Source organism: Hylobates moloch, unplaced genomic scaffold (assembly GCF_009828535.3).
Source record: "Hylobates moloch isolate HMO894 unplaced genomic scaffold, HMol_V3 SCAFFOLD_39, whole genome shotgun sequence".
Lineage (NCBI taxonomy): Eukaryota > Metazoa > Chordata > Mammalia > Primates > Hylobatidae > Hylobates > Hylobates moloch.
In genome coordinates, this window is record NW_026652314.1 from 361,709 (window position 1) to 389,603 (window position 27,895).

The following is a 27,895-nucleotide window of genomic DNA, read 5'->3' on the forward strand; positions in this document are numbered from 1 at the left end:
GAGTAGCATTAATATTCGTTGTCTTCTCCACAGTGGCTGCACTCATCGAGGTAAACAGTTACTGGCTACCTCCACGGCCCTTGGTTGAGCTGAGAATTGTCCGTCCTTATCTAGACAGTGGATTGTTTGTCCCCCACCATCGGAAAACCCTGCTGGTTACCTTCCAAAGGCCTCATCTTAAAAAGACACGTTTCCACTTACAGACTTTTTAAAATGCCAGGCAATTTGGAAGAACAGTAAGAAATCTATTATCTGGGTGACAGTCATTCAGAGATTCTTGTAGCGTGCCAGGCACCATACTAAGTGCTAGGAATGCAATGATGACTCCAAGGAGTCCTGGTTCCTGCCCTCATGATGCTTATGGTATGGTGGGAGAGGCCAACATGTACGGAAAGGTCACTCTAATGAGCGCATAATTACAGAGTGAGCTCAGTGTTAGGAAGTAAAGACATGGATGTGAGGACTCCCTAGAGGGTGGGGAAGATGTTGGAGCTGAGCTATGAAAGATGAAGAAATTGGTTATTCACTGAATGTCAGGGCACAGAATGTCAGGGCTGGAAGACCACACACACACACACACACACACACACCCTACTATTCATAGATGAGGCAACTGAGGCCCAGCAGAGCTAGATGACTTGCCTAAGGTCAGAGCTAATTCTAGAAACCCATACCCAATCCCTTCCTGCTAAACCACTTAATTTTATTTATATCCCAGCTATAGATTATCCAAATACACTTGACAAATAAAACGGAGAATATTGAGTTAAAACCACATCTCTCAAGACCACACGCATAAATAACGATCGTGCTTTAATGCGGACGATACCTTTTCATTTTGCAAATCCAGAGTTCTCATCATATCAAAATTCAAGACAGTTTGTTCTGTAAGAAGGGGAAGGTCATAACCCTGTCTAGAATGTACTGGCAAATCTCTCTAACCGTGCAGTGCTAATTTGGGCCTGAGCTGTGTAACCAGACCGACTTCACGCTCCAGCTGGGGTTTCAGATCCACACATGGCGATTGGGTGGCTGTTTGCTGTTTCACAGCAAGGGTCCTTCCCTGGGCTCCCTAAGCCTCTGGGGATTTACTGCTCCCTACGTGGCCGTGTTCTCGCCACTGTGTGCATGCGCTGAATGTTGAAAACATTCTTTTGAAAAGCCCAGGAGATTCCACTCGCAATCTGTGCGTGTGCATGTAAAAGCGCAGAGACTGGAGAGAACCGCGGCGGAGCACACCCTGAGCGAAGGTTACCGCGGGGGAGCCGCGGCCGTGCGAGGGAGTGCGACACGGTCTTTTCACTCGAGACACTCCTGAGTTATGTAAAATTCTACGCAAGAATGTATTCGTGTGTTAGCATGTAATACATATGTATTAGTTTTTTCAAGAAGAGTCTTAACAACAAAATCTCTATAGAACAAAGGTGCGTCTCCGCAGAGCGCAACAGCATTTGTCTTGGATGTAACCGCCTTCTCCAGAAATCTCAGAACTCCCCTCGACCACCTCCTAACTGAAGGACGCCGTGCGCTCCACCGCAACCCTGCGGGGGATTCGGAAAGTTGGAGGCGCCCTGGGGAGTCGCCGCACTTGCCGCCCGCGCCCCCTAACCTGAGCATTCAAGGAATCTTGACTTGGCCGCTGGCGCACTCCGCACCCACCCAGCCGGTGCTGATGCGGGAGGGTGGGGCCGCGGCGGGGCGGGGCAACGCAAGCCCGCACCCCGCTCCTGCCCGCCCCTCCCTGCCGGCCCCGCCCGCGCGCGCCCCCCGCCCGCGGCCCGGGCGCCCGGCCCGCCCCCTCCCCTCGGCGCGCAAACGAACCTCGCGACGCCGCGCTCGGCGGCGGGCGGGGGCCGGGCCAGGGAGGGGGCTGGTCCCGGCCGCCCCACTCTGCAGTTGTCTCCCGAGCGCCGGCTGCGCCGCTCGAGCCGCTGGGCCGGGGAAGCACTGGCCGTTCGCTCCCGGGCCGGCTCCTCCAGGCGCTCGCAGGCATGCAGCCCGGGAGCAGGAGGCGCGCCCCGGGCCGCTGCTGAGCCGGCCGGGGCGGCGGGGACCAGCGCCGGCGGAGCCCCTCCCACCTTGCCCTGGGGCAGACGAGCGGCGCCCCGACACCCCCTCTTCTCCCGCAGCCCCGCCAGCGCCACCCCCCGCGGGCCGCAGGGGCTCATGCAGCCGCCAAGGTAAGCGCGGGTCGGGAGCCGGGCGGACCCGGCTCTGACATCTCCGAGGCGCCGCCGACACTTGCCGGGGCCACGGCGCTGCCTTGGTCTTCCCTAGCCCCGCGTCTCATCTTGCTCCCATCTTGCCCACATTTGGAGCTTTGCTGCGCCTCGATCGCTTTAGCTGTTGGCAGCAGGAAAGTTTTTGTGGTTTAGTGTTTGTTCTTTTTTCCTAAAATACTCTCCCCCGGGCAGCCGCCAGCGCGCGTGGTTGGGCAGACCCGGCACACGTCCCTTACACCGTGTGCGGGCTGGGAGCTCCCTCCCTCCGCCCGGCTCGCGGAGCCCGGGACGGAGCCGGCCACCCGACTGTCCCGCCGTGAACCCCCATTGGCCCGCGCCGTCCGGGCCCCCGCCTCCCGCTCGACGCCCGGCTGCGGAGCTGCCTGGCCTCGGGGATGTCGGCGCAGTGCACCGCGTGGGCTCGCGTCCCGGAGGCCCTTTGCCTCGGCGCGCCGGCGTACGGGAAGGTGCGGACCTTGGATTGAGGGCCGAGGATGCCCATTGCCAAGCCTCCCCGGCGTTCCTAAGTGGACGGGTGGGCACGGCGACGATTCAGCGCCGGCTCGCGCCGCGGCTCGACCCAGGGTACAAGCCGGGGCAAGGGGGACAGGTGTATTTAATGGGAGGGCGAGTGTGGGGGACGCTCGGGTGCAATTCGGGATTGTGTTTTATTAATGTAATTGTATTAGACTTGCTCGAAGGTAGACTCAGTTCTCCCAAATTGAGATTTTAATGGGAGCCTGTGAGCTGCTATTATGTGGTGTGGTTTTGGGAGGTGTTGGGTTGTATTTATTTTATAAATTGGGTGTCTCGCGGGCGGAGTAGGGGAAGTAGCGCCATCTAGCGGAAGTGGTGAGCTGTGCATTCCTCTTAGGCTGCGAAGTTGGGTGTTCTCGAAGTTGGGTGTAGTCTCCTGCACGAGGTGGAGAGGCAGGAACCAGCCCTCGCCTCCAGGCTAGAGGCTACAGTAGCTCTCTCGAGTATCGAGGGTACCAGGGAGAACCCCGACGTCCCATGCTCAGCACATTGAGCTCAGGGGACGAAATTGCGGGTCGTGTTGAGTGGCATGCTGTCACCTAAAGGAGCTCCATCACCTTCTCCATCTGGTTTTAGACTCTTCCAGCAAAAACATAACATAAAATGTTAACTGCTGCAAGAAGATGCCCCTTCCGCAGGCATCTGGTGCAGAGATCTTGAAAACCAATGCACAAACCTCTGTCTTCTCCTGTGCATCACAAACAGGTGATGTCTTGGGTGAATTTTGAGCCGTGACCCCTAGAAAAGAGAGTAACTGTGCTCCGAAGAGCAGCAGGAGGAGAACTGGGAGAGGGCCTCCTGCCCATCTATACGGGAACAGAATAGTGTACCCAAACTGGCCTTTTTTTTTCTTTTGCACATACAAAGAAGGGGTTTCTTGCTGTTACCACAGCAAGTGACAAGCAAGCCCCCTTTACAGGGAGGGACATGATCTCCAATTAACAACTGGGGCAGACGTGGCTGGATGGCAAGTCCTGCAGACAAAGGCTCTGGGTGGGGCACCCACACATCCAGGCGGGTTCCACGTTCTCTGTGGCTGGTTTTTGCTGCCACCTTCCAGGCCAGATAATATATTAGCGGTGAGCTGGGTTCACCCTGTTCTGAAGGGCACTCTGGCCCCTTGTAGAGCAGTGTAGTTGTCTACTGTAGTACCCCATTGAGACTCTCTGGGCTGTGGTGGTAGTGAAAGAGGTCTTAGCCTCCTTTTTTCAAGTACCCTGCTTCCATTATTTCCCTCCCAGGTGTCAGACAGGTGCTTACACTTTCCAGTAGACATATGAAATGGAGGGTGGCTGGTCTGCCCCCTCATGCTGTCTCAAACTGTGTCTCCATTGGTAGGTATTTATTTCATCATGAGACTTGTGACAGACGAGGTCTTAGAATAGCTTGGCATCTCATTCAAGGAGGGCATCTTTGACTTTTGCTAAGAAACCTCTGCCTGCTTTCTCTTTTTACAAACCTCCCCCAAGGAATGACTTGCTGCTTCCCAGTGTATGTAATAATAGGGACTAAAGGCACAAGAATCTCCTTTTTAATACAATCCCTTGCTCTTCAGCAGCCCCGTGAGAAGCCAAACCCAAGAATTCTTAGATGAGCAATTGCAAAATGAAATAAATAGGGAGTGAGCATCCCTGACATTGGGACAGGGAGTTTTTCAGCCATTCTTCCAGGGATGCTTGCTGCTCCCAGGAAGCAGGCAGGAACAGGTGCTGGTATTTTCAGTTTCTCAAAAGAAACTGATGGCCAGAAAGCAGAAGGGATATGGCCAGGGTTCTGTGAGTTTAAAGTGCTTTTTTCCCCCTACAACCTTGCTACCAAATGAATTAAGTTCTAGCGCTTGTTTTTACCAAGTATGGTTGCAAAATTTGTTCCTGCCTTGAAGCATGCAGTATAGACATGAAAGAAGGCATGGTCACCGATCCATCAAGAAGCCTGCCATCCAGGGAAAGAGGCAGGACGTATCCAAGTGCAACTGAGCAAAAACATACAAGGATTATCTGAAAGCAGTGCAGGCTTATTGGAATCTGTTAGTTCTGTGAAACGAAATGACACTACTCCTTACAGGTAATTATTCTAGAACTTGACTTATAATATCCCAAAGGTAAGTTTAGTTAACTTTTAACTGTCTGTGGTGTTCCTGTGGCTCTTTTAGGGAATGGCTTTGCTTCCATTATTTAGCCATTCAACAAACTTAACTGAACATAAATTTAACCTGAAGAAGGGACGCTCCAGGTTTCCCCACCTGTTTGGTATCCAGCCTATCCAAAAGACAGGCTCCTCTTTTTCTTATTTTGAGCAAATGACTGCTCAGTTTCAGCCTCTCTTCTCTTAGCAACAGAGCTATAAAGGAGCAATGAATAGGGCAGTGGAAAAAATTAAGGATTGCCTTACCCAAGTATGCATACAAGGCCAGGCAGAAGTCAGTTTCCTTGGTGACAGATGAACAAATGAACTCTATTGAAAGGATACCGAGTTTCTTAGCCAGGTCTGTCCTGTGAGTAGAAGTGCTATATCATGTTAGAACCCAGGGGTCAGGAGGCAAGAATGCCTAGTGAGGTGTGAAACTTTACCATTCTTAGGGCAGGAAGAAGAAGGCATTTTAAAATTAGGGCAGAAATTGACAAAATAAATGCAAATGTCTTTTATAACCCCATATAAAAATTTTTAAGTCACTGGTAACTGACTAACATAAAAATGTACTATGTACCTACCCAACTTATGAAATGATTATATCCAGATTACTACAGTAAATAATGGAAGTGTAGCAAACAGTTTATGCAGAGAGTGACTACAGAATTGCTGGTTGGATTTACCTTTCTCATTTTTCAACTGCTTGTTTAAAGCAGTGCTACAAGATGAAGAACTTTCAGAAAGCAAAATACTGGATTTGCCAGAGCCTGAAAATTAGGCAGAAAGGAGGTCAACTATCTGGTCAAAGGGGGCCAATTCCGATAGGTTCTGTGTCCTCTGTGCGCCAAAACAGAGATCAGCGGGTATGAGCAAAAATGCCCCAAAATTCATTGACTTCTGTCTTGGCAGGACAGTTTAGTAGTTACCGTCTGTTGTGGCTTCTCCTTATAGTTCATTTTTTCATCTTCATGGACTCTAAGATCAGGGTCTTTGTAGCAGCTCGCCCTGGCTGACAGGAACAGTTTGCTCTGTTTCCTGGTAATATTCTATCCCTCTGTCCTTGGAAACAGAGATATTCTGCCTAATTTCTCAGTAAGAGTTTTGGTAACATTATTTTATTCTCAGTGTACATTTCTTCTTGAAGATGGATGCAACCCATTTTTATCCTTTGTAGGTATTTTGAAGAATTTTCTCTTTGATGTCTTTAAACGAGATTAGGTGGAGGCATGCAACATACATATACCTACCCCTGAAGGCCCCTACACATCCCTCACATTACTAGTATTGTCAGCCACAGTGCATACTCTTCTTTAGGATTCACTCCCCTATTAGACTTTTATACTTTTCTCAGCTGATCTGCACCATGATGTGACTCTCCTCTCCAGATTGTCCATTCAAAAACCCTGAGATAGCCAGGCACGGTGGCTCACTCCTGTAATCCCAGCACTTTGGGAGGCCAAGGCGGGCAGATCACTTGAGGTCAGGGGTTCGAGACCAGCCTGGTCAACATGGTGAAACCCCATCTCTACTAAAAGTGTAAAAACTGGCCGGGTGTGGTGGCGCATGACTGTAGTCCCAGCTACTCCGGTGGCTGAGAGAGGAGAATCGCTTGAACCCAGGAGGCGGAGGTTGCAGTGAACCAAGATCACACCACTGCACTCCAGCCTGGGCAACACAGCCAGACTCCATCTCAAAAAAAAAAAAAAAAAAAAAACCTTGACATCTGATCGTTTGAGGTGCTTTCACAAAGTTTGGTTCTCTCTATCAAAGTCTGACCCACTTATAAGCTTGTAAGAATAGAAGATCTTGCTGATGGATGCCTTGCAGGAATACCATTCTGCCTGTTCAAATGCTCATCTAAAAGAGGCTTGCTCAAAAACGTCTCCTGGGCAAATGCTGGGGTCTTGTCGGTGACTTAGAAATGTGTTGCCAGTGTGCATTTTCAGCACTGACAAGTGGCAGCCTGAAGAATAGATTGCCCTTGAAAGAACATAGCCATGGAACTCTGTCTTCTTCCACGCAGGTTTTTTTCTGGTTGTCAGAGCACAGCCAGAATGAAATGCCCATTTCATTCATAGAACCATAAAAAGTTACAGGGTTTCCTCAAAATAATTGGTACCTTGAAAATAATAATTAACATTTGTTTGGAAGTTTTGGTGTCTAATGTGCTTTCATTTACATTTTAGTTTAATATCCTTTATGGAAAGAGGTAAAGTATAAATAATAAATAGATTCTCTTGTGCAATTGCATTTTCCCAGATGGGCTCCCATTTATTGATACAAGGGAAGCAAAGCAAAAAGAGAAGCAAAGCTTAGAGGCTGGGCTTACCTGTAGACGTTACGAAGTTCATGATGGCATTCCCTCAAAGGTCCAGCCCTGCTAATAACCCCTCACTGCTGAATTTGGGCAGGTCATTTTTGCCTCTGAACATGAGGCTTCTGTGAGTTTAATTTATTTTGTTATATATCAATCAGTGCAACTAAAATAGTCTGACATTCAGATTTCAGAGTACTGATTTCAAAATGCTTCTCTTGGCTGGGCATGGTGGCTCACATTTATAATTCCAGCACTTTTGGAGGCCGAGGTTGGCTAACTGCTTGAGCTCAGGAGTTCGAGACCAGCCTGGCCAACATGGTGAAACCCAGTCTCTACTAAAAAATACAAAAATTAGCCGGGCATGGTGGCGTGCACCTGTGGTCCCAGCTACTTGAGGGGCTGAGGTGGGAGGATCGCTTGAACCTTGGAAGCGGAGGTTGCAGTGAGCTATGACCATGCCATTGTACTCCAGCCTGGATGACAGAGTGAGACCTTGTCTCAAAAAAAAAAAAAAAAAAAAAAAAAGCTTCTCTTGCTTTCCTGAAAACACTTGGTTTTGGTTTTGTAGTCTTTGGGTATCCCAAGATCATATGACAAAAAAAGCTAAATGTCACCTTCTTCCATGCTATGAGAGTTTTACGTTGCTATTATTTTTCTCTGATAAGGAGCATTTTGAGCAAGTAGATCCCTAAGCTCCAGGTGTCTGACTTCTTCATGAGTAAATGGATGCTGTTGGCAGGGTCTACTGACTTCAGGCCTGCGGGAGAACATACTCGCCCTCTGAGCCTCGGCCAGGAGGCAACAAGAGCAAGGCAAACCCAAGTCAAGATGGCGCATGGGCCCTCCCTTTCCGGGTCAGTGACCAATCTCTAAAGGCTGAAGCCCATCTGGCTTAAAACTTGAGATGAGCTGTGAGTGGCTTGTGGACTGAAAGAACTCCAATGAATTGATACTGTAGATAGGTTTACCTAAATGTCTTCCTGTGTTTAAGTAAATCTATTTAACTCGCATTCGAAGGCTAAGTCTAGGTAAGTACTCTATGAATACGTCATCTAAAAAATGTCATTTACCATCCAAAAGAAAGACAAAAAATTCCCTAATCTAATTATTTCAATTTCTTAGGTCTCTAGGATGGATGGGGGAGATTGTTCACGGAAATTTTTCTCTTCTTAAAACGTTTTTATATTTTTGTCAATGTCTGGAGAACAGTATATCTCTAAACGTATCCCCATTTCTAATGCATGATCCATCATTCTACATGTGGGGCATATTATTGGACTGACAGAAATAAATAAACCATGAGTGAAGATGAGAAGCAGCTGTAGTTTGGTGGGAAAAACACTGCACTTGGCATCTCAAGACCTGGGTTTGAGCCTCTGCACGGCTACTTGTATTTATGGTCCTTAGACAAGACTTAGAAATGAGTCTGTCTCGTTTGTGAAATGGAAATGGCTGTGCCCATTGCATAGTTAAGATGACGACTCTGTGGTTACACGGGGGAGTTTTTTCCAGTAGGTGCTCATCAGGCCTCAAGTATAACTGAAAATGAACTTAAAACCCACCTAGAAGTCAAGGTTATCCGTGAGTCCTTGCAGAATTCTGCAGAGCTCCCCCAAGATCCTGTACGTACAAGGCTGTAGCTGAATCTGGCACATAGTAGGCACTATTGTAGTCCAAACAATAGTTGATGGTATAAAATGAATATTGGCAACTACTTACCAACACTTACTCTATGCTAGGCATCTGTTCTAAGTGGGTTATGATTGTATTAACTCATTCAATCCTCACAACAATCTTTTGATAGATCTGCAAGTATATCCCTATCTTACAGATGAAATAACTGAGATCTGGAGAGTCTGTGTTCAGACTGCATGTTCTTAGCCCAGCATGCTATATTGCCTCTGTAATATAAAAGTGAAGACTTTGGGAGGCTGAGGCGGGTGGATCACGAGGTCAGGAGATCGAGACCATGGTGAAACCCCATCTCTACTAAAAAATACAAAAATTTAGCCGGGCGTGGTGGCGGGCGCCTGTAGTCCCAGCTACTTGGAGAGGCTGAGGCAGGAGAATGGCGTGAACCCGGGAGGCAGAGCTTGCAGTGAGCCGAGATCGAACCACTGCACTTCAGCCTGGGTGACAGAGCGAGACTCCGTCTCAAAAAAAAAAAAAAAAAAAAAGGTGAAGAAATTCCCTTAGCCTTGACAAAGTTAGGAAAGAAAAACAATGGTGGAAGCGAATGTCACATAAGGTGACACATTTGTTCTTCTTTCTGGATTGGCACTTTTCCCCACCTCCCATCAGCTGGGGATTGTCTCTATTTCAGCTTTGCTTAGCCATTCTAAACAGTTTTGAATGTGATGAACAACTTGGTTATCTGTTCTTATTGCTAAATGTCTATGGTATTTGTGCTTGGCGCTAAATTATTCATTAATCCAAATACTCCAGCCTTCTGTTGGTTGAGAGAGAGACACAGACGCACTGTCGGTTCAGACAGTTGCCATTTGGTGGATAAATGGTTCCAAGCCAGTTCTTCTCCCAAGAACTTACCGGAATGGGGAGACATAAGCGCTGTGTGGTCTGTTCTCTCTTACGGGAACCTGGTATGTCTTGTGTATGTGTACCCAAAAGCTGCTTTCAAACCTCAGGCGGTTGCTAAATGTATGGTTTCAGGTATACCATAGTATTGTTGGGGATTATTACTGAATTTCATGGTGACATTAAAACATAAAAAATGTCACTCTTCAAATGACATTTCCTACGTGCTTGGCCACATTTTCACTTGGGGACTGCAGAGGTGTTACAGATGAGGCCTCATAATGGCTCCTCACAATCAGGCGTGGGCAAGGCTAGTTAGTTACAGAGCCAGTATCAATTCACCGGATCCCTGGAGACAGGACTCTGGAGCTTGGAGATCTCCTGGGGCAGCCAGGCTGTGATTCTGCTCTGGAGAAGCTGAGGGGCTGAAGATAGGACAGGGTGTGGTGCCACACAGCTGGAGTTAGGACCACCCCAAATCCCAGGTCTCTGTCTTTCCCCATATTCAGTGGCAGTGTCTTGAAGCTTTCCATCCTAACACTGACAATTAAGCAGTTCGTAAATACTATTGCTTTTGTACTGGGTTTTGCAGGCAGAAGAATTTGCAAACTTTAGAGACCAGATAGTAGGTGTGATAGGAAGTCTCAGACAAGAGTTTTAAGAAGAAAGTGGTGGTCGGGGGGAGACTTTCATTAAGAAAGTGTAGTTATACCCCAGTTTATAGTCCCAGTGAAAAGAAATGGGAGAAGTAGGGAGAAAAGAAACATGGCTGCTCCAGGAGGTTACTGAGAGTATGGGAAGTCAAGAAGGACAGGTGCGAAAGAAGGAAAGAGGGTCATACATCCAAATACCACGGAAGGGCGGCCATGGAAACTGCTGGCCAACCAGCAGGAAGGCTCCAGCCCAGCCCAGCCTGAACCGAGCTTGGGGCAGCAGAGGTCAAAGGGAGCACAGAGGGAGTCCTTGCTTCTGTTCAGAGCAAGAGGATGGAGTAGGGTTAGTAGAGGCAGAGAGAAAACGAAAAGCCCCATGCCTGGGGAGCAGCTGTTATCTCATCAGAGGTGGCCTGGCAGCTGGGAGTCACCCAGAGCTGCCCAAAGCTCACTCTGTCACCAAGCCTGCTGGGTGACCTCAAGCAGGTTACTTACCTTCTGCAGTGTAAGTTTGGGTGAATGTGCCAAAAACCCCATCTCCACAAAAAATACCAAAGAATGACCCAGGCGTGGTGGCATGTTCACCTATGGTCCCAGCTACTCAGGAGGCTGAGGAGGAAGGATCGCTTCAATCCAGGAGGTTGAGGCAGCAGTGAGCCATGATTGTCCACGCTACTCCAGCCTGGGCGACAGAGCAAGACTTTGTCTCAAAAAAATAAAATCAAAATTAAAAACCCATTAAAATATTGGAATAAAATCTAATACTTGGCAATATTTGGTAATTTTTTTAATTTAAAATTTTAGTTTAATTTTTAAATGAAAACTTTTAATTTTGGTAAAATTTTTAAATTTTTGGTAGTTTTTTCTTCTTGGTAATTATGTCTTAATTACCAAGAATAAGAGTCCCTCGTGGTGAGGGAAGGAGCATCAAAGCTCAGGTGATATTCTTTACACAGAGAGAAAGGAAGCCTCAGATAATGAAGATGGCAGCAACATCCTCATAGCCAAAATGTGCAGCTACCCTTCCGTGTGGCACCTGTGTCCACAGGCATGCACACTGTGCCTCCCGCCCACAAGGGGAGTCCACCCTACCTGAGAAGTGTCATTTTTTTTTGAGACAGAGTCTCTCTCTGTTGCCCAGGCTGGAGTGCAATGGCAGGACCTCTGCTCACTGCAACCTCCGCCTCCTGGGTTCAAGTGATTCTCTTGCCTCAGCCTCCGAAGTAGCTGGGGTTACAGGTGCCCACCACCATGCCTGGCTAATTATTGTATTTTTAGTAAAAATGGGGTTTCACCACGTTGGCCAAGCTGGTCTGAAACTCCTGACCTCAGGTAGTCCGCCCGCCTCGGGCTCCCAAAGTGCTGGGATTACAGGTGTGAGCCACGGCACCCAGTCAGAAGGGTCACTTTAAATAGCCACTTTTGCAGAATAGATACTAAAAAGTATGATTATGAAGCACACTTTATAAAGTCTCGACTAGTTGAAGGAAGCACAATGTGTTTTCTAGAAAGAACGTGAAACCCAACCAATCTATTAGCATTCTTTAAGGAGTCAGAAACAGGCCTGGAGATGAGGGAGAAACCCAGGATGAATTCTGTTTAGACTTTCAAAATTCCTTCTGACAAAGTTCCACCCCAAAGGTCATTTACAATAGTAAGTCTCTCCAGCATGTGCGGGGAAATTGCTGTGGATCAGAATTATCCTTAGAGACAAGAAATAAAAAATAGGATAAACAGGTACTTTTCTGGATGAAGAATTATTAACAGTGAGGATCCCCCAGGATTGTGGGTGCATCCAGACTTAGTTTAAATTTACATGGATTATCTGAAGAAGGGAAAGCTCAGATGGTTCCAGGCTTTGGGATGAAATGAAGGCTATGCAGAGATGGCAAACAAATGGTGATTAACTGCAGGATGAGCTTAGCAGTTAGCAAGAACATGCATATTAAGCTTTTGCAGGCGCAAGTCTGTTAATGCATTTATGAGAACATAATCCAAATTACAGGAAAATGGACTTTGTCCGGTCTGTTTATAGCCACAAAAGAGGATCCTTGGGATCTTTGCAAAATGTTTGTTTGCTACAGACCACTCAGGACCAAGTGTTCAGAAAATGCTAAAATACTGTCAGAAATGATATTGGAAAACAAACGAAAAATAGTATTCTACCTGGGCTCTACCCATACCTGGCAGCTGTATTCTCTTCCCCTTGAGAAAAATATCTCAGAACTGCAGAAGGTGAGCAATAACATCACTTGAAGTTCTTCGTGAGAGGCTGGGCTGCTTTGTACCTTAAGGGTTTCAGTGTGGAAAGATGAAGCCAGAAAGGCGTTATGATCAAAGTCTATAAAACCTTGAAGGTTATGGAGAGAGAGAACAAGTACCGATTCATCAAATCTGAGATGACCAGACCCCAGGATGGCCCTTAAAGTTTGAAAGAGGAATTTGAGGGATAAATTAAAAATAAGGATCCGTTCTCACACTGTGAGTTGTAAATTGAAGCAACTCAGTTCCTCAAGACATGGTCTGGACAAACATTTTTCAGGACATGGGGGAATGGGTGGTTACTCAAGAAATGTCAAATTCTTGGTCAGTAAGTGAATGGTGGATTAAGAGCCATTGGTAACATATCCCCACACTTGCAAGGTTGGCAAAAATACCTGGAACCAGTGCTGGCTCGTTTCCTCCATATTAGACAGGGATCTGTTAGAGAAATCTAGACCAAGCTAGCTTCAGCAAAATAAGGAATTTTTCTCAGCTTCCGTAGCTGGAATAGGTACTCACGTAGCTCACAGGAGCTCAGGAAGAGCTGCAGGGGAGTCACATTCTGAAGAGTGGCTTGGGGAGGCTTAGCCTAAATAAAATCTTCATCACTCCCCAAAAAGCTCACCTGATAAAATACAACTTAAGTAAAAACAAGATGTCAGCTGGGCGCAGCGGCTCATACCTATAATCCCAGCACTTTGTGAGGCAGAGACAGGCAGATCACTTGAGCCCAGGAGTTTGAGACCAGCCTGGCTAACATGGTGAAACCCTGTCTCTACTAAAAGTACAAAAATTAGCTGGGTGTGGTGGCGCGTGCCTGTAATCCCAGCTGCTCAGGAGGCTGAGACACAAGAATTGTTTGAACCCAGGAGGCGGAGGTTGCAGTGAGCCGAGATCGCATCATTGCGGTCCAGCCTCCTGGGCGATAGGGCAGCTGTCTCTCTCTCACACACACACACACACGTACACACACACACACGTACACACACACACACACAGTCACGTCCTCAAATGCTACCTCAACTACTAACACTCATAAACACTCACCCTGGCACAAGATTGCTGCCCTAAACCCATCCTATGTTGGAATCAGACCAGAACTGAAGCTTCTTCTGTAGCAACAATCTCAAGAAATATTCTGATTGGTCCAGCTCAAGTCACTTGCAATCACCGTTTTATTGAAAGTAATTGTTAGGTTATCTGTCTTGCCTTGACTTTAATCCCAAGGGGCAGAAACTGACTGACCTGGGTCTTCTGTGCACCTGCCAGCAGCAAGAAGGGCATGGGCCCGAGATTGATAGAACCTACAAACCCAGCTATTCCCCTAGACATGAGTCACCTAGGGGAGCTCCTTAAAATGCTGATGCCCAGGCTCTACCCCCCCAGAGATTCAGATGTAGCTGCTTTGGAGTAGGGCCTGGCCAACTCTAATCTTTTTACATCTCTCACAGTGGTCTCCCAAAAGAATAAATCCCTCCCCATCTTGAGGCTTTGGGTTGCGCTCCCAGGTGCTTCACAGGCTCCCCCAAGCTCTTTGCTCTGTTTCTCCAGCTTCACCTCTTCCTTCTACAGCTGCACTTCAGCCTTTGCAGATCCTCAGGTAAAGCATACCTTGTTCCTGGCGTGCTGGGTGTTCCTTCTGCCTGGAGTTTTCTCCCTGCCATCCCCTCCCTTGCCCATCAACTTCCCCTGGCATACTCCTACTGGGAAAGCTGCTTTCCCCTCCCTGCACCCCAAGCTGGGCTGGAGGCCCCTGGCATCTGTGTTCTGTGTCTCCCCTGTCAGTCTGTGTTATGCTTTATTGAAAGTGATTGTTAAGTAATCTGTCTCGCCTTGACTTTAAGCCCGGTGCGGACTTGCTCACCACCATTGGAATGAATGGCACACACAGCACGCCAAGCATGGAGTTCGGCATGCTTGGCTTGGTATTTATTAGCCATTTATTGGGTGAGTACTTAAGCGTTCCCAGCCTCAGTTTCTTCATCTGCAAAATGAGGATGGTAATAGAACCTTCCTTAGCTGAAAGTTTCTAGAAATGTAAAGTACTTAGCTGGCACCTGACACAATGTAAGAATACGTCAAAATATTAGCCATTATTTTGAAAGACACCACCTTTTGTGGTAAAGGTCATTCACTCCTCACCTCTCCGTTAGCACTCATTTTTCTCTATTATCTGTTTCTACCAGCAATTCAGAAATAGGGACTGTCTTATTTCTTTATCCCCCAAGGTCTAGCCTGCAGGAGGTCCTGAATATATATTTGTTGACTGATGACTCGGGCCCTAGATTTGAGAACACTCTGTTCATACCTAGAAGCATGCAAAGTTGGAGCCCCTGACTATCACTGCCCCTGAGAGGGCATCTGCCTTATGCAGAACCCTTTCAGAAGCCCCTTGACCCCTTTCCCCCCATCAAATAGCTACCCCCAGAGTGGAGAGGGAGAGAAGATGGAGGGGAATGCTCAGGATGGGACCTCCACAGCCAGTGCTGAAGAAAGGGGGCAAGAGTCATGCATGAGAGTGTCTCTGTCCCCAGATCTAAGCTGTAGCCTAGGGGACACCACATACTTGGTTAGACTCTATGGGGCTGTTTGTTTGAAGTCAACTACACTTTTGAGTTAAATGAGTTTCTATGGCGAATGGAGTGCTGAGTTCTCAGATCTAACGTTTTAGGAATTTTTTATTCCTGCAGAGAGTTGGGGAGTTGTTTAAAAGTTGGTTGGTTTAGCCAGTATAGATAGATTTCTCAAGGTCAGCACAACCCCATACTGCTCTAGCTGGGGCTAGATTTCTCATGATAGTCTAAACTGTGTGATGGCCAAGTCCCCACTTTGAAGATGTCCAAATTCAGCCTCAGACATTTCTCCTCGAGAGGGGGGAAAAAAAAAGCCCTTTGCGTCCCTTTCCCAAATTATTTGCTCATGCCGTAAGACTGGGGTCTCCTCCTAAAATGGCAGCCAGTCCCCGTCCCCCAGCAGGGACACTGGAACTCCCATGACCTGGGGCCTCTTCCAAGTTCTATTCAGTTGTAGTCTTGGAGTGACAATATTATCAGCCTGATCCTTACAGATGAAGAAACTGAAATGTAGAGGTTAAAAGTCCTGCTGCGAGAAGAACCTACTGGAAAAAAAAAAAAAAAAATTCTCAGGCTTTACAGCAAGCAAACTTCACTATGATTTTTACAATTCTGATTCTGTATCCCCTGGGGGTTATCTCAGTTGCTTCTTTAGGATGGAGTTTATGTTGTACATATATCCTGATGTGTCTGTATGAATCTTTGTCTTTTTCGGGGGAGGGTGGAGGACGGTTATTTTTTTAGATATTGTTCCTAAAAAGGAATAAATGCATACACCTGTTTGTCAAAACACCTTTGCTTTTTGTGCAACTGCTTTATATTAACAATACTTGAAAAAATAGCTTTGGAAAAAAAAAACTACTGTATGTAATGGAATTGCAGAATATGCTGCACATGTATTTTATTTAGTTATCCTTGCTTTAAGAATATTGGATGACATTTCCTGATGTGGGAGGGAAACTCCTTTTTTTTTTCCACTTTTAAATTGTAACATAGTTGAAGATTTCTTTTTTCTGTTCTCATTGAATGAAAAAAAAAGTCCTGCTGTGAAAAGTCCACTCTTGGGCAAGGGCAGCCCCAGAAGGGCGTGATTTCTGGGCTTCTGCGGGCTGCATGGCCTCCCCTGGATCCTGAGCCCTGGTCTCTGACCTGGACATGCTGCAGCAGTGATGGTAGTTAATTACTGTCCAGGTGACTTGGAATGTCAGTGATCCCTTTTCATTAGCAAGAGACTCTAGAACTGGCTCGTGAAAGGCAGACTCTAGCAAATGGTGTTAATTAGTGGACCTCAGAGGTGAAAAGGCCACTTGGTCGCCTCTGTGCAGCCTGGCACAGTGCCTGCTTAGCGTGCCCTGGTGGCGGCTGGAATGGGCTGCCGTTTGGTGATGCTGCAGAATAAATTGTTGGGTTGGGCCCCAGGACTGGCCAAGCTTGAAAGGAAGACCATTTTCGATGGTGGGCTTTCACTGGGAAAAGTGTAGCATTTTGCAGACCCATCCTAAAATGAACCCTGGTTTGGGGGAAAAATAATCAGAGCCTGTCCATCTGAGACCTAAATATTTCAGGGAAACACAGTGGCACCCCCACGTAAAGAAGAGTTGTGTCTGGCATTTCCACCTAAGGAAAGCACAGCTTCGTATTGCCCTTTTGCACAGCTGGCTGAGGTATGGTCCCCTTGTCTACCTGTTTTGTGGAAGCCAGATTCGTAAGTCTTGCTGCTGGGGTTGTGTCTTCACAGACATAGGGCCTTCTCCCCTTCCTTCAAACTTGCTCCTCTCCACACTCCCGACCTGGCAGCCAGAACCCCAGATGCGGCTGCAGCCCTGCAGCCTGTGTGGCCTTTGCAGCAAGTGAGGACTGTGATAGTGCTTAAGAGAAATATCTAAATTGGATAAAAACCCAGAGGTGTTTTTTCCCCCAAAGAGCCAGATGGGCAGGCTTGGGAGTGAGGTGAGGAGGGTGCGGGAGGAATTGGTTTGACTAAAAACACTTGCTCAGGACTATTTGTGTTTCATCCAAAAGATGTCTCTCAGGGGAAGTTACCAGTCCCTTAAATATCACAACGGCAGCAGAACTGCGGGGCCCAGGGAACCTTGGGAAGGAGATGTTTTTTTCCCAGAAAAATAAGCGACAGAGTTAGGAAAGGTCACCATGCTGAAGCCCTCCCAAGTGCAGCCTTGCGGGCCTCGCAGAGAGCGCCAAACCGTCCGGCCCTGCGCGCCACGCGGACCGACATAGCCATATCTCTGGAGTAGCAGCTGTACCAAGGTGGCAAGATTAGGCCCGCAGGCCCTCAGCACGGGGGCGCAGCCGGGGCAAGTCTTCAGGAAGCAGCGAGGTGCTTGAAGGGGGTGCTGGAGGCAGCCCAAGCCCAGTCAGGATGGGTGGCCCGGGGCCACGACGGGCGGGAACCTCGAGGTGCGTTAGTAGCAGAGATGCAGAGAGCCATCCTACCCAGACCTAGACAACTCGGAAGTGGATTTTTCAGCCTCCTGCACCGGTGTCGCGTCTGAGTGCGACAGATGAGCCAGGGGGCGTCAGTGGAAGCTTGGGGTCGGCAGTCTGGTTGGAAAGTGGAGCTGGGATTTGCCTCCAAGCGCAGTTTTCTATTTGGATTGGATATTTGTGGAGGGGATTAAAGGGGCGCCCTGCCCCCACATTGTGCCCTGCGGCCTCCCAAGAGTACTGGGCCTGTTTTGCAAGGACAGCCGCGGGCTGGAGATGGCGCGAGGGTCGGGGAGGGTGGCGCGCCCTCTGATCTAGGGCCGTGGTTTTCCGAGGTCCTCACGGCGAGCGCCGCAGCCGGGCAGCCTGGGTCCCCGCCCGGCGGCCTCCCGCTGCCTCGCGGGCCTCGCTGAAACCCGAGCGCGATGGGGCGGGGCGCAGGCGGCTGGGGCGCGGGGCCGCGTCGACATTGGCGGGGAACCGAGTGATGGATGGCGAGGGAGGGGCGCGCGGGGGGCGGCGCGGGAAGGGGAGCGCGCTGGGCGCCCGCGGCCGAGGTGGACCGAGCCTCCCGGCTCGCTGCTCCCGCCGGCGGAGCGACGCTGCCCTTTCTCCGCAGCGTGATTTATTTTCTTCTCCTTTTTTTCTGAACTCTTCTTCCAGGGAGAGGCTAGTGGTAACAGGCCGAGCTGGATGGATGGGTATGGGGAGAGGGGCAGGACGTTCAGCCCTGGGATTCTGGCCGACCCTCGCCTTCCTTCTCTGCAGCTTCACCGCAGGTAAGGTACTGCCGGCCGGGCGCGCGGGGCCGGGTCCCTGGGCGGCCCTTCAATGCTGGGCCAGATGTGCGCGAGTGAGTCCCGGCTCAAGTTCTCCGGACCCCGCCTCCCATTTCCACGGGTCTTTGTTTCTCCCGCACCCCGTCGTGGGTGCGATGCCTGCCTTTGGGGACCCGGAGAGGGGCACCCTGCCCGAGTTGCAGTGAGAAGGAGCCGGGTGGGGAGGGCGCAGGAGCCGGGGGTGCCTCACTCCCTTCCCATTTTCCGAGAAAGGGGGTGCTGGGAACGTGCCTCCTAGGGTCTCGGGAAGAGGGGGAGAAGGGGAGGCACGCCCTCAGTGCTGGGGACACTTTCTTCAGCTCCTCGCCCAGCAATTTGCAAACCTGCCGGGTGCCCAGGGGTGGAGCCAGGGGCTCCCCTGAGGTCCCAGCCGAGTTCGAGTTCCCGACAGCCCCCTCCCCGGAGACCTCGTCCCATTTCCACCCATTTGGCCACGCGGGGACACCCACGGACTCGGCTCAAATGAGCTGGTGTTCCTGTTTGATAACTTTCTGCGTCGCCCCCTGTTTGTTTTTATTGTGTCAGAAAGGGAGAAAATTTCAGAATTAAAGCTGAAAAAGCCCATCTGTTTCCAATGAATCCCCCATAGTTTTTCACAATGTTTTTGGCAGATCGCTGCTTTCAAATTCCTCCGAGCCCGGACCTCTTGTTTTTGTTGGGGGAAGGGAGACCAACTCCACAGAGAAGCATTTGTTCCTTCCCAAACGCTCCAGTTTCTTTACTTTTTTTTTTTCCTTTCGGGGGGAGGGGGGAGGCATGCAACTTAAATCCCCGGCCTGTTTTCTTTATGATGTTTCATAAAACTTTATTTCATTTTTGCCATATGCTGCTCACAGCCAGAAAACGCCAGTTAAGCCCTTTATACCCATTTTTTTCTTGCTAAAAATACAAATAAACACAATGTCACGGGCCAAATGGCCCCCCCGGCGCAAAGCGGGATCTCCCAGCCGTTTCCATTGTGTTTGCGGGGTTCAGAGGTGTCTTTTAAAAAAAATTTCAGCTTGTTTCACCCCACAGCCGGGCGTGGAGCCGCAGCCCCTGCGCACCACTGAGCTTTGCAAGAAAGGACTTGAGTTTAGACTCGGATTGGGTTATTTTGATTTGCTCTTCAGCCAACTGGGTTTCAAGGAACTGGCAAAACTGGGCAGGTCTGGCTCGGCCTGGCTGCGAGTTGGGGCTCCCAATGGGCGGACCACGCAGACAGTGAACAGTAGGGAGCGAGGGATCAGTTTACCCCCTAGTCCCAGCCCTGCTCCTGGCCCCCAGCGCCAGCTCAGACTTGTGCGTCCGGCTTACTCAACCACTGCGCACCCCGGGAGGGTCCCAGAGAGCCGCAACCTGCTCTCCAGACCTAGGTTCCATTAGGAGGCCTGACCGAGGACAAGATGTCGGGGGAGGGATCTTGGTGTCCCCCAAAAGTACTCAGCTTGGAATATCAAAACCTCCACAGGGGATCAAACAGCAGGGTGCCCTCTCCCTACCCCCAGTGTATTAAAAAGACAGTTTCTCCACCTACTTAAGAGTCTGGCTGAACAGGCCAATTTGGTTTCCTCCCAAGAATTCAAAATAAAAATAAAAATCACCCTATTTAAAAAGAAGTCAACGTTTTGGAAAAGCAGGAGTTTGCAATTTGTGTTCTTGGTTTGGTCTAGATAAAGATCAAGCCCATTGGAAGTTTTATCAGATGGGTTGATAAATGGCTTTTGTCCCTTGGCTGCCGTGGGGGATGTGATGTCAGCTCAAAGCTGAAATTGAGAAGAGGGGCTTAGAGGCCCTTAAAACAACACCTTCCCGCTCTTAAAGCTGCAGCACTTGTTACCTTTTGGGGCTAGAGAGGAAAGGAAGGCCTGGCAGAAGTTCCCAGAGGTAGGAGGCTGCATGGCCTGAGTGGTGGTGCTTTTGTTGTTTCTCGATTTATTTCTCCATCCTAAAAACTTTTATTTCAAAGCATCCCGGCATAGGCTGAGGAACACTGGTAGGTTATATAAGTCACAGCCCAAATTCCATCACTTTTGTTTCCAAGAAACCCATTTCTTTTTGGCATCAAGGCCGGTAACTAAAACCTGGCCGATAGAACTGATAGCTGCTCTCCTGTCATGCCAGCTGGCTAATGTTTCTTCTCATTTGAGGGCTTGACAGCTGCGTTTAGTCAAAATTGCCCACCTTACTGAAAACTGAGCTTCCAGTATCCCAAAATTAAATATACTGGGGGCTCCAAAACTTGTGTGCTCTAGAAATGTGGGTCAAAAGACAGTTTCTTAAGTAAGGGATGAAATGGGAAATTTCCACAACAAAGAGAGACTGTCCCATTCTTTGATACATTGACCAGGAGAGGGGCCACTTAGGAATAAAGTTAGAAAACTTGCAGATCTGATGGAGAGCAAGGTGGGAGATCGAGAAATAAAGCCCCGGCAAGTGCAAGGCATCCAGACACATTGGGGGCCCCTGTGTGCCTTGGCCTCTCCCGTTGAAGACAGGTGGAAACTGGCCGAGCAGCTGCGTGAAAGCCTGGGTTTGTTCTGTGCTCGTCAGCTTGAATGGCTGCCAGGAGTAAGCCTATAGGAGTGCAAATGAAAGTGAACATAGTTAGGTGGAGAAAGATACCTTCACCTCAGCTACACTGAGAGCGTTTGTGTGTTTCGAGTGTTTGCATTTACTTACTCGATGTGGATGGCCAACCTCCTGGGTTCCTGACTCAGTGAGAACTTTCGGAGCCCTCTAACCAAGCCCCTCAGGCAGACCACAGCCTGGTGAAGAGAAAGGGGCCCTGCACTGTCAAGCGGGCTGGAAGGGTGTCTGTTTAGATGATTCTTTGGAGACAGCACAGGCAGACAGTGTCCACGTCTACCTAGGAAGGGAGGCCAGAAAGGATTCTTAAAAGAGCATTCCACAAATGGCATCCTACTCAAATCACAGTTAATAGATGGCTTTTTAAACTTTGAAGCCATTGTGACTTTTTCGAAAAGATTTCTAAGAGAAATCCATGCAGGCATTATGTTTCGGACATGTCACCAGGCTTCCTGTTCACTATGTATGGGTCCTGTACTTCAGCACAGTGGTCCTCAAAGTGTGGTCCCTGGACCAGCAGCGTTAGCCTTCCTTGGGAACTGGTTAGAAATGCAAGTTCTAGGCCCACCACAGACCTATAGAAGCAGTTACTCTGGAGGTGGGGCCCTGCAGTCTGTGTTCTAGAGCAGGCCCTCCAGAGAACTCTGATGCATGCTCAAGTTTGAGGATCGCTGTTCTAAGAACTATTGCACTCCAGCCTTTCTTTGTTCCTTCTTTCTTCCCCTTATACTTTTAAACTGCAGCTGTTTTAGAAATGTTAGTCCTCGGTGGGTAACTAAGGTTTGGGGAGACCAAGACCCTCTGCAGTGTCCAGGCACACCTGTGTCGCTATAGAAATGAGACCGTTTCTATCAGAGCTGCTATTCAAAAATGCATCGGCCGGGCGCGGTGGCTCACGCCTGTAACCCCAGCACTTTGAGAGGCCAAGGTGGGTGGATTGCTTGAGGTCAGGAGTTCGAGACCAGCCTGACCAACATAGCGAAACCCCGTTTCTACTGAAAATACAAAAATTAGCTGGGCATGGTAGCATGAGCCTATAATCCCAGCTACTCAGGAGGCTGAGGCAAGAGAATCGCCTGAACCAGGGAGGTGGAGGTTGCAGTGAGCTGAGATCACGCCACCGTACTCCAGTCTGGGTGACAGAATGAAACTCCGTCTCAAAAAAACAAACAAACAAATGCATCAGCAGATCAGCCTGCTTACCACACTATTGCTCTCGCAGTAGGACTTTGTGTCCCAAGGGGAGAGTGTCTTAGTTTGTTTGGGCTGCTGTAACAAAATACCATAAGTGGGTGGCTTATACATGGCAGACATTTATCGCTTAGAGTTCTGAAGGCTGAAAAGTCCAAGAGTAATAGGTGCTGGCAGATTCGATGTCTGGTTTGTAGGTGGTGCCTTACAGCTCTGTCCTCACAGGGCAGGAGTGAGGGCACTCTGTGGGGTCCCTTTTATAAAAGCACTAATCCCATTCTTGAAAGCTCCACCCTGATGACCTAATCACTTCCCAAATCCCTCCTATTTCTCATACCATCACTTTGGGGTTAGGCTTTAAAAGGTGAATGTGGAGTTGATGTTCAGTGGCAAGAACCAGCCAGCTAGCGACCAGTGTGTGACGGCATCTGCAGAACAGGGTATTGGCTCCCAGGGAGAGCACACACATGAAATTCTACAGATGGCCAGCCGCTAGGCCCTGAGGGCGAATTGAGGAGAAAGGGAAAGGCTCTCTGGTCTTGTGATCTGAAGAAGGGAAAGGTCTTTGCGAGGTTGGAGAAATTGCTAGTAGTCACTCCAGCATTCAGAGGATGGGAGCTGGGGAGAGGTGATCTGTGGGCACAGATAAGGCCACCCTATGAGATGGAGAAGAGGAGGCCTTGGAAGATAAGAGCCTGAAGGTGGGGACCAGTTTACATGTTGCAGGGAGTGTAATTCCTGCTAGCGATCTTGTCTTTGGTGAAATGTGCGAGGCCTAGAACTGGGCAGAGAACCCCAACTTTAGGTTTTGGTTGAGTAGCAGTCGGGCCATGCTGTTTTGCTGCTTGGCAAAAATTCAACCAGCCTTAAATTGAAGGCAGTATTTCTTTGAAAGTAGCCAGCTTATCCCAGTTTGCCCAGGACTTTCTTAGTTTTAAAACTGGAAGCTACATGTCCTGAGAACTATCCTCAGTCCCTGGCACACCAGGACAGTTAGATAAAACCCTAGTTTTACCCTCTCCTGTCCCCTGGACTCATGCCTAGCCTGTACCAGTCCAGATCCGTGAAGTCCTGGGTGTGAAGTGGGCCCCTCCAGGTAGTCTAATCACCTGGGGCCGTGGGTCCTTCCTCCTCCTGGTCCTGCCTGTTCCCTCTGTCACCTTGCTGCCATTGCAACAGTGGACAGGCTTAGGACCTGCCTGCCTCCCCCGATCGTCGCCATGGTGCCAAATGAATCACTCTGAAACTCCTGCCCAGGAGCTCATGGCTGCTCATGGCCTGCTTTGGAGCATCAGAAGGGAGGGCCTCTAACTCCCGGCCCCCTACTTTTCCCAAGCTCATTTCCAAGGCTTCCGGCACATCCCCAAGCCCTGGGTCACCCCTTTCCTCCCTACTTGACTCCCCAAATGCCACCCCACCACACCACCCCCGGCCGCTCTAAGGCATTGCTCTGGACACTGCCCACCACTCCAAGTTTCACCACTCCAAGCTCAGTGCCGTCTGCAGGGGTCCAGTGCAGACCCCCCGATGCCAGGGACACCTGTTACCTTGGTTGCTGACAACTGAGCTACCTCCTGGGCTTGGTGCCTCATGGGCCTTACGTTTTTGTCCTCTTGTAAAGCACCAGTTCTGTTTATAAAAGCAGGAACCTCATTTCTGTTTCTATATGCCCTTTTCTCCACCCACCCCAAGCACACCCACATAGCCCTGGGAACTACAGGGCCCTTGGGTTTTTGTGTGTGTTTCTGTTTGTTTTGGGTTTTGCTCAATGGGCAAAGACCACAGGATTTTTTTTTTCTTTTTTTCCAGATACTCAAATTTTTTTCCAAAATAATTTTTTTCTGGTTATAAAAACAGTACTCATTTTTAACTCTGAAGGCGAAAGGGACAAGTAATAAAATAAAAATAACCCAAAATCCAACCTCCCACAGACAACCATCACTAAATGAACATTTCACAAACCTCTTTCAAGATAAAATACCTTTATATTCTTCTCTCCAAAGGAGAATCATTTGAAGGAGAGTAATAATTTTTAAAGCTCTTTTCATTGAGTGGCCACACTGTAGCAGGCGTTCTGCTAAATGCCTTAAGGCCATTCCTATGAGGATCATCGTTCCCATTTCACTGATGAGGAAACACAGCGTCAGAGAGGTTGTCCCGACATTGCACACACAGCCAGTTGCATGGCAGAGCCAGAAGTAGAACCCAGACCCCTGCCCTTTTCCCATGCACAGATTTTGGATAAATATGTCATTAAATTTGCCATGTAGTGCCAGGCTCAGTGGCTCACGCCTGTAATCTCAGCACTTTGGGAGGCCGAGGCAGGTGGATCACTTGAGGTCAGGAGTTTAAGACCAGCCTGGCCAACCTGTCTCTACCAAAAATACAAAAAACTGGGCGGCGGCGGGGGCCAGTACTGGACCCGGCAGGATGAGCGAGGTGGAGGCGGCAGCGGTGGTGACAGTGGTCCCCACAGCGACGATGCCCGGGGTGGTAGCGGTGGTGATATCAGTGCCCGCAGGGAAGCCGCAGAAAGCAGGCGGTGGGGCAGGCGGTGGCAGGGGCAGAGCCGCCTAGGCCCGCTGCTGGGACCCCCTTGGTGCCTGGCCCCCGCACCCCTGGCAACCCGGCGACGGTGGCCTCAGAAACCCCTGCCCCCCACCCTCCATCCCCCCACCCCGGAGTCACACGGACAAGCCGGTGCTGCTGGCAATCTGAGTCCTGGGCAGTGTCAAATGGTTCAACGTCCGGAATGGTTACGGATTCATCCACAGGAATGACACCAAGGAAGATGTCTTTGTTCACCAGACAGCTATTAAAAGAACCCCAGGAAGTTTCTGCGCAGCGTTGGAGATGGGGAGACTGGAATTTGATGTCATGGAAGGACAGAAGGGCGCAGAAGCCACTAATGTAACTGGGCCCGGGGAGGTGCCCGTGAAGGGCAGCCGTTATGCCCCCAACCGATGTAGGTTTCGCCCATTCATCCCCCGGCCTCCCTCAGTTGCCCCACCACCCATGGTGGCAGAGATCCCTTCAGCGGGGACAGAACCTGTCAGAGAAGGGGAGCGGGCCAAAGACTCCGGGCAGCAGCCTGACGACGGCACCCCCCACCTTTCTTCTACCGATGGTGGTTTGTGCGAGGCCCTCGGTCCCCCAACCAGCAGCAGCCTACAGAGGGCACTGACGGGGTAGAGCCCAAAGAGCCCCATTGGAGGGGCACCAACAGCAGGGAGGTGAGCGGGTCCCCCTACCTCGATTCTGGCCCAGGCCACCCCAGCCAGCCTACCAGGGAAGGTGGGGATGGTGAGACCAAGCCCAGCCAAGGTGTTGCCGATGGTTCCCAGCCTGAGTCCCAGGGCCCACGAAACCACCCCTACTTCCAGCGGAGACGGCAGCAGGCCCCGGCCCCCGGCAGCCCGCATCCCGAGACCTCAGCCCCTGTCAACAATGGGGACCCCACCACCGCCATCCTGGAGTGATTCCAACTCAAAGGACACCCAGAGCTGCCATCTGGTATCTGCCAGTTTTTCCAACTGACCTATACCCTACTCAGTACCGTATTCCCCCTTTCCCGTAATTCATGGCATCAAAACACCAGCTTTTCGCCTTTTCCTTGAGACTCAGGAGGGCTGAAGCAACAGCCTTTTGCTTTTTTTTTTTTTTCCTTCCCTTATCAAGGGTTGAAGGAAGGGACAGAGACACCAACCCCCTCCCCTAACTCAGGCTGAGACGGAACCAGCCAGCTCTTAACCTCCTCCTGGTTGTTTTTCTTTGCCCCCCGAGTTTATTTTTGTTTTCTCCAGGCCCCCAACCTCTGAAGCCATTTTATGATCTGTCATGTGCCACCTGAGCCTCCAGTAAAAGCAAAAACAGGCTTTCCTGTGGTCTTGGAAAAAAAAATACAAAAAAATTAGCTGGGCATTGTGGCATGTGCCTGTAATCCCAGCTACTCAGGAGGCTGAGGCAGAAGAATTGCTTGAACCTGGGAGGTGGAGGTTGCAGTAAGCCAAGATCCCACTGCTGCACTCCAGTCTGGGCAACAGAGCAAGACTCCATCTAAAAAAAAAAAAAAAAAAAAAACTTACCATGTGGCATATTGGACTCTGCACTGTGTGGTATAGAAGACTTGAGATGGGAGACAAGAAACAGACTTTGGGGATATGATGAGGATATGCGTTTTCCAAGGATCTAGCATTTTTGCCTCCTCCCAAAGGCCCTCTGCCTCTTGCTCACCATGGCATAGCATTCTAAAGAGGACGATGCCACCCAGCCACAGGAAGACAAGTGGGCAAAGTTGTCATTGTGCACATTTTCCCAACTCAGATTTATGTCTGTTGGGTTTTGCTTATGTATTCATTTCATGCACCATTTCGCTCCAGCCAGCAGAACACCCGATTATAGTGATGCCTCCGCACCTAGGTCCCCGCAGAAGGAAGCCCAGTTGCTCCCTGTGCTAAGAAATGCCACATGAACAGACCCACACGTGTGTGCTCAGGCTGGGCAGGAGCCTGGCTGGCTTGCATTTGCTGTTCCCCCGCACGCGGAAGGTGAAGGCGGAAGGCCTGCCTGCCGGCAGCTGTGAGGGAGAAAAGCCACTTCAAAGGCATTTAGACCCGCAGGCTAAGCGGAGGAGCCCAGGGTCACTAGAGGCAGCGCCAGCGCTAGACTCAGGGAAAGGGGTTATGCCTCAAAGCTGGAGGACCAAAGTGCTCACCTGCAAGCATCATTTACATGTGGAAAGTTATGTCTGCCTATAATCACCTATCTTGTGGAACTCGGAGTAGCTTATCTAACTCTGCCCTGAGACAGGATGGTGCTGGCATGGAATCCTATGTCCAGCCCTTGCCAGCCGAGGGCCCCTCTTGCCTAGAGAAGCTATCAGCACCCCCGCACTGAAGCTGTTTGTGGCCTTGGGCCAGAGGGGAACACCACACTCTCACACCATCCTACTTGCCCGTGGTCTGCCTCCACGTGGCCCCAGGAGGAACTGGGGGATGGGAGGGCAGTATGGAAAGCTGAGGTGTGCCCTTTCCCTTGGCACACGGTGTGGTTTCGTGCAGCCACTTGGTATGAGTGAGGCTGGGGCAGAGCAGCCCTGGCTGGGTGTGACACGGGCAGTACCTCCTGTCTGAGCTCCGTGAGTGGCATTCGGCCACTTTTGCCCATGCTCACGTGGCCGTGAGTTACCCCTCCATGACCCCAGCACCCCAACTGACCCCCACCTCCACAGTCAACTGAGGTTCTCTGAGAAGCTCCCTCTTTCTCCTGTGGCTGGTTTCTAGAGAAAACCTCCTAGAAAATTTCCAGTGGATTCAAAGGGTGGGAGCCACATTGGAGTCACAGGTTCCTTGGGACATTCTTGGGCTAGACTCAGGGAGGAATGCCTTTTAGAAAAGGTGACACATTCTGGCTGCTTGTAGGTTAAAGGTAGGGTCTGCTGCACCTGGTGAAAAATCCTGCGCTCACCTGGGTGTGTTCCTTTCGGTATCTGATGCCAAACACCTGGATGTTTACACCAGGATGACAGAGTGAAATTCCTGCAGGAGTGACACAAACAGGCAGCCTCAGGCATCTCAACTCAAAGAGACTTCCGAATACTGCTCTGGCCAGAGTTTGCCACATA

The 27,895-nt window shown here is 49.7% G+C and overlaps 1 protein-coding gene and 1 pseudogene across 2 annotated transcripts in view; both read left to right on the forward strand.

The window, feature by feature from the left end:
* The first annotated feature begins 1,798 nt into the window (after positions 1–1,798).
* The window catches only part of LOC116463502 (repulsive guidance molecule A-like), a 45,434-nt gene continuing 19,337 nt past the window's right edge, over positions 1,799–27,895 (forward strand). Inside the window, exons 1-2 of one of the 2 annotated variants that reach the window (XM_032146631.2) lie at positions 1,799–2,180; positions 18,338–18,453. In XM_032146631.2, the coding sequence (XP_032002522.1) occupies positions 2,167–2,180; positions 18,338–18,453 (130 nt within the window). In that variant the 5' untranslated portion in view covers positions 1,799–2,166. Of the gene's footprint in view, positions 2,181–18,103; positions 18,454–27,895 lie in introns of those variants that run through there. The other variant, XM_032146630.2, reaches the window with a different exon arrangement.
* LOC116463503 (Y-box-binding protein 2-like) lies at positions 24,703–25,751 on the forward strand (annotated as a pseudogene).